The sequence below is a fragment of the Strongylocentrotus purpuratus genome, unplaced genomic scaffold (genome assembly GCF_000002235.5).
Source record: "Strongylocentrotus purpuratus isolate Spur 01 unplaced genomic scaffold, Spur_5.0 spur5_scaffold_10, whole genome shotgun sequence".
In the NCBI taxonomy this organism is placed as follows: domain Eukaryota; kingdom Metazoa; phylum Echinodermata; class Echinoidea; order Camarodonta; family Strongylocentrotidae; genus Strongylocentrotus; species Strongylocentrotus purpuratus.
The window spans coordinates 4,263,954-4,270,759 of NW_022145595.1; the positions used below are offsets into that span (position 1 = coordinate 4,263,954).

The window sequence follows — 6,806 nt, forward strand, 5'->3', positions numbered from 1 at the left end:
GAGGTTCACTATTTAGAACCCTTAACATGCTTAATGTCCTCTCCGTTTCAGAATAGCTTCAGGCAAAAATGATATTATTAGTCCCAAGAAAGTTCGGATTCAAACACATCGCTCCTCATATACCAAAATGTGGAACGTATTACTTCAGGAAGAGACATGGACCAAGGTGTTAGTTTGTGCCTCCTAATACTGGCTCGGCCAAACTAAATCAACGTCGGATTTTACTTCATAATGTATCAACCAGGCAGCGTCGTCGATTAAGACTAAGATGCCTCCCATACCCCCTCCCCTCCGTAGCCACGCGACTGCGAAGGAATTTGGGGACGTGACCCCAACCTCGATATAAATGTACACATCCATCTCACTCCACGCCATCCCCACCCCCCCCCCCCCCTCCCAATCCTTATTCTCTACAAATCTTGGTCTAATGCAGTCAGATCGTGTAATGACAATAAAGATAGTGATATGTACACTAGAGTACACTCAAGTGTCTGGTCACCGTGTGACTATCGGTCCTTCACACTACTCGTCTAAGAAACTCGATCCACTCCGTTCTATCTCACTTCACTCCACGTTGGTACTCGGTGGCGTAAAAACGGCGGGCACGGGACTCCCCCCCCCCCCCAACCCTTCATCGAGTGGTGAAAAAATGAAAGATAGAAAAAGCGAGAAAAATGAAAGGGGAAGGGGATGGGAGACACTTGTACCACCTATCGCAAACCTCCCCTTATCGATAGCCTTGTAAGTTCGCATTTCATTCTCCGAGTAAGACTGGTGCCCGACCCCTCTATCGTTATTTGCTCCCTTTGGGATGAGTTAACGCTATGCCATGTTTGATGGTGTTACGACCTTCTTACGTTTGTTTTTAAAGACCTTTTCAGCGGTAGAATGCACCCACGCTCAGACACGAAACTTTATAATGTTTGAGTAAACACGTTATCTATTTGTTTGTTTTTTAATCTCAGAAGATTATACACAAAAAAACAGTTTAATTTTAATAAATCATTTTGATACCTAGGCTGCACTAATCGCTTACACATTTTAATAATGTTACTTTTATTTCTTGGAATAATTATCTTTTTGTATTCTTTCATTTGTGGCTGTCTGACTCTATCTTTGTTATAGTCTTCCTCTCTCTCTCTCTCTCTCTCTCTCTCTCGCTCTCTCTCTCTTGCTCTTTCTCTCTTTTTTCTCTCGCTTTTCTCTCTCTCTCTCTCTTTCTTTCTCTCTCTCTCTTTTTCTCTTAGTTTTACTTAGCTCGCATATGTCTCACTTTTTCTTTAATATATCGTTGGTTAACAGATTATCAATCATGCCAGTTTACATTCAATTTTTGTTAATCACATCATTTTACATCACACCTAAGGTTCATTTATTATTTGTTATCAATTTATATGGTAGAACATTGCACTAGGGTACTTGTTAAAAACTGCTCATAATGACACCCATAATTGTCTGCCGCTCTCACTTGTTTCTTTCAGCAGGTTGAACCCGTTGAACAGTGGATCAAAATAAAAATCGAAAAAGACCCCCGAATCTCGCCAAAACATGTAAATTCCCGAAAGCTTTATTTGAAAATAAATGAATCTTTACGGAGCGGATTCTAAAGTCAAGAATCGATATTTCAGTATCCAAAATTGCCGTCCCACATATGCCTGCATTTCGATTTAAAAGAGAGCAAATGTTAATAACTTGGATGCCGAAACCAGTTCTGAATTCGTAAACCCTTTCCAAATCTCGTAGGCTAATCGTCGGCTCCTCTTTTTTGTTTCTTTCTGCATCCAGGTTTTAAATATCCACTGTTCACGGGGTCGGCCTGCACGCCAACTTCTGGGTAGCATACTCCTAGGTGATCACTTGGTTTCTTGACGAGAAGGACATTAGTGAAATCCGCCAAAATGCAGATGCCACAGTTCAACATCGATGAGACGAAGGAGAGGATGACCGAGTTCATTGGAACTGCCAAGACCAGGATAACGAACCCTGTTATGCAGAAGCGGATGATTCTCATCATTGTCTGTATAGCTCTTCTTCTTGACAACATGTTGTACATGGTCATTGTTCCCATCATCCCAGACTATCTGAGATCAATAGGAGCTTGGGACACGATCACCCCGACACCCATTCCAGGTACAAACATGTCCTTATACGCCAACCTGACAAACACTACCCACGAAGATGTTGCTGTGGAGTACAAAAATGAAAATGTTGCCATTGGAGCTCTGTTTGCGTCGAAAGCCCTGATCCAACTATTAGTGAATCCATTCTCCGGTACGTTGATTGATAAAATTGGATATGACATACCCATGATGATAGGATTGGTCGTGATGTTCGTCGCTACTACGGTGTTTGCCTTCGGGAAGAGCTACGGAGTTCTGTTCTTCGCACGGAGTCTCCAAGGTGTTGGATCGGCTTTTGCAGATACAGCTGGTCTGGCCATGATCGCTGATCGTTTCACCTCAGAGCATGAGCGAAGTCGGGCGTTGGGTATTGCACTCGCTTTCATTTCTTTCGGATGTCTTGTAGCGCCACCATTTGGAGGGATCCTTTACGAATTTGCTGGCAAGATTGTACCCTTTATGATTCTGGCCCTCATCTCGCTATCAGATGGATTAATGCTACTCGTTGTGGTCAAGCCGTACGCAGAAAGAAGATGGCAGATGCCTCGAGGTACACCGATCTACAAACTGATCATTGATCCGTATATAGCCGTAGCTGCAGGCGCCCTCTCGATGTCCAACGTCGCATTAGCGTTTCTAGAACCCACGATGGCATTATGGATGGAAGATACCATGCAAGCAGTCAGTTGGCAAACGGGAATCATTTGGCTCCCAGCATTCTTTCCTCACGTTTTTGGGGTCATCCTTACTGTGAAGCTTGCTTCTCGAGCGCCTCACTACCAGTGGCTAATGGCGGCTATCGGTATGACTATCATAGGACTCAGTACCTTTATTGTCCCATTTTGTAAGACCTTTGGAGTTCTCATTGTACCTCTTTGTGGCATCTGCTTCGGTATCGCCCTTGTTGATACTGCTCTTCTCCCAATCCTCGGCTACATAGTCGACGTCCGCCATAACCCCGTCTACGGGAGCATCTACGCCATTGCGGATATCTCTTACTCGCTAGCTTACGCCATTGGTCCAATCTTGGCTGGCCAGATTATTCAAGGGGTTGGTTTTCTCAACCTCAACATCATCATCGGTGTCTTCACATTAGCTTACGTACCGCTGCTCTTCCTCCTTCGGAGGGTGTACGACATGAAGCCACAGTCACACGAAGACACCATCCTCCTCACCGAGGAACCCGCCACAGGGCTCTACCAGTCCGTCAAAGACGACTACAAACGCAGCCAGAAGGATGGCTCCAACTCCTCCTATAAGCAGTACGACGCCTTCGGCATGGAGAAACTCGGTAACGGGAGACTCGAAGGGTCTTTCAACGTGGAGAAATCCGACTCGAGCGATAACATGAACGGCTTTGCCGGATCACGGACAGATACCAAGGGCAAATCAAAGAATCCCTGTGTTCATAAAGTCGTGGCTAGGCAGCCGGATTATAGTTCTCTATCGGAACAAGAAGATTAATACTAGATTATCGTAGGAAGCAAATCGGTTCATATGCATCACTATTCCAAGAGTCTACTTTTAAAGAAGCCATATATTGTGAAGATCAGGTCACACGTGTATCCAAATGTATGTATGCTGCGAATAATAATAATAATAATGATACTAAAATACCGGTTTCTTTTATAGCGCTTTACCATGTACTGCCCACATCGTTCGAGGTAATATACCCCGGTCACTGGATTCGATCTCTATTCTGTACATTAAAGTGCACATTCTCCTCTCCCCGGGCAGCATTTCAGCTAGTCGCCATTTTACGGGTGTGTATAATCCATTTACAATGACAGTCGCATCCTACCGGGTACATAATGGATGGAAAGAAGCAATGTAGAAAAAAATATCTCGCTCAAGGATATAATGACTTTTACCTCAAGGACGTCTACTACAGTGGCTGGTAGTGGCGACCGCAAGCAAACACATAACGTTCTCAAGATGATCGCAAGACGTCCTCGCGACATTAGCAACTATAGAACGTCTCATGAACACCCTCTGGGTCTTTAATTTGCCAAATAATTGGCCGACAAAGCAAAGATTGAGGCCTAACCTGCATTCTGATTCTTGAAATATAAACCCAGTAACGCAAAGGTTAGAGACTGCGCTCTGCGAGAAATAGGGTGCATGAATTTGAATACATTTGTGAACTGGTCTGATCAAGAATATGCGTTACGTTGGTATTGTACATACGAATAAGAAATAATGTATCAGTAAACTTTTATATCTATCAGAGATTTGATATCATCCAGATATTAAGTTGTTGTTCCAAATTATTTGCTTATTTAATCGTGGTTATAATCATCATTGGTGGATGATCGTGTAATTAAAAGTGAACGAAGCCAGCTGTAATTACACGAAGAGTGATATAAATTTCTTAAAATGACATAACTTTTGTATGGATATTTCCTAAGAGCATGGGAGGGACTTGTCAAATCGTTTTCAGTTATTTTCATCTGACTTGTACTAAGTTAAATAAGTACCAGTTTCATTCGAAAATTTTGGTTACGATTCACATTTGTTAGACGACTGCTATTCTTTTTTCTGGATCATTATTTGTTTTGATAGCAAGACGGAATGACTTACATTCAGAAAGATTTCATTAAGGTATAAGGTGTACTGTGGTTGTTATTTTAGGCTCAGCACATGATCTGAATATCTTTGCGAAAGACTCTCCAACCTGCTCTAGGTAATTAGTGCTTTCCTCGTTGGGTGCATAACAACATCGTGCCAATCGCTTTCCTCCTCCATATTGCGTGCTAAAACGCACGCTTTTTCGAAGGTATTCTCGTTAGCATCTTGATGTAATATCGTAAACTCGATCATATACTTTGAGTAAGTGATTTGCCAGGTTACTAAATGAATTCCACTGACGTTTGCGTCATTTTCTCTTACGCTGAGAAGGCTATAATGATCTCCGTTCCCAGGGAGAACGTTCCCGTATGCGATCTGCAGACACGCCGCCGATCTCAGCTCGCATTAAATTATTAAGTGGACTAATTAGACCGAGCTGTATAGAAGACTATAGCGGTAGATGTTTCCTTTTTCATCTTTTATCTGGGGATGGGTCCTTCGATGGCTATGCAAAAGTATTGGTTTCCTAATGTGCGTCATAATGTTACATCAATTACGAAATATGCAGCTAGATCATGATCTCCATAACAGAAAATTCTATTGATGATATGTGATAAAAGTGTCAATTTTTTTGTTCTTCTTTTATTTAAATATACAATATACGTAAAAAGCCTGCCGCCCCCAATTCCGGAAGGCATTATTTTGAATGTGTAAAAGGAGTTGAATTAACTGAGTATATGTTAATGATTTGGATAATATACCATTTAATGATATTGTCCCCCTCGTTCATGAACAACAAGCATTTACGTTTTCAATTAACTTAAACTCAATCTTAATCATAATTCAAGGATACAAGTAATTTATACAGCAAAACGAATACTTAAGAGCCAATCATATTAAAGGGACCAAATATTTTCATATAAAGTACTCTAAATCATCGACTTCAATTGATGTACTTAATTTTTGCTAAATTCTCAATCATGTAAGAGAGATCTATACGAAACCAATGTCACTAAGAAAGTGAAAGAAGATTCGGGTTTATCTGGACATGTCTTGAATTCCCTTTTAGTTTCTGTCATTTTCTATGGCCACTATAATAATAATAATAATAATAATAATAATAATAATAATATGTCTTGTTTACCCAGGGTAGCCTCATCAGTATTAATACTGTTCCCCCTGAGGGCCCTACAATCATATTATTACCCCGGTCATCTATTTACTTACAATCGTTTATGTTTTATTTCGTAGAGAGTATATGGCAGAGACTTCTCACCATTTATATATTACAAATGAGCAAATATAATAAGGGAAGGGGGTGGTATATTTACTGTAATGGACTTTCCAAACGTAGTGCAATAGACATCATATATACCAACGGCAAATGAAATTGGTGGTGTGATTTTTTTTTTTTTTAATATTTGGAAACGGAATATATTCACATTCTAAATGAATTGTTATTTTACAGTTAACATGTTAGAAGCAATTATTTGGTGATTGGTTGTAGATTCATACATTGGTATTTGTATATTCATTGGATTTTATGTTTAAATTTTGGTGTGATGATTTTCATGTATTAAATTGATTTTATTGTATGATCATAATATTTTATCTTTCTATATATCTGAACTTTGTGTTTACGATTACAAAAAATGTATCATCTTCTATTTGAATCTCGTTCTCTCTCTCTCTCTCTCTCTATCTTTTTCTTTCTTTTCTTTTTCCTCTCTCTCTCTCTCTCTCTCTCTGTCTCTGTTTCTTTCTCTTTCTTTCTCTATCTATTCTCACAGTCTGTCATTTCTTTCCTATTTTCTTTGCTTTGTCAACATAGTTAACACATCAAGTGGTTAACATATCACAATACTCTCAGACCATAACAGGTTAGAGAATTGACAAGTATGGATGTACACCTTAGACTGCCATATCATCTGGAAGATATTATACCAAATGCACTTTACATGTCTACTTTTGGCAATATAATGATTACTGCATTGGTTATTAAAGGGATCGGGTATCTTTGCCTCAGATTCTAAACAAAATCCTGGATTAAGCTCATGCTGCAATCATAATTATAAACCTTTAGGTCAGTCGAGAATCCCATGACTTTTACAAGCCGAT

At 40.1% G+C, this 6,806-nt stretch overlaps 1 protein-coding gene across 1 annotated transcript in view; it reads left to right on the forward strand.

The window, feature by feature from the left end:
• The window catches only part of LOC115917906 (probable vesicular acetylcholine transporter-B), a 9,950-nt gene extending 3,656 nt beyond the window's left edge, over positions 1-6,294 (forward strand). The window contains exon 2 of the mRNA XM_030979258.1: positions 1,786-6,294. Within this exon, the coding sequence (XP_030835118.1) occupies positions 1,899-3,584 (1,686 nt within the window). The 5' untranslated portion in view covers positions 1,786-1,898 and the 3' untranslated portion in view covers positions 3,585-6,294. The remainder of the gene's footprint in view (positions 1-1,785) is intronic.
• Positions 6,295-6,806: the final 512 nt, after the last annotated feature.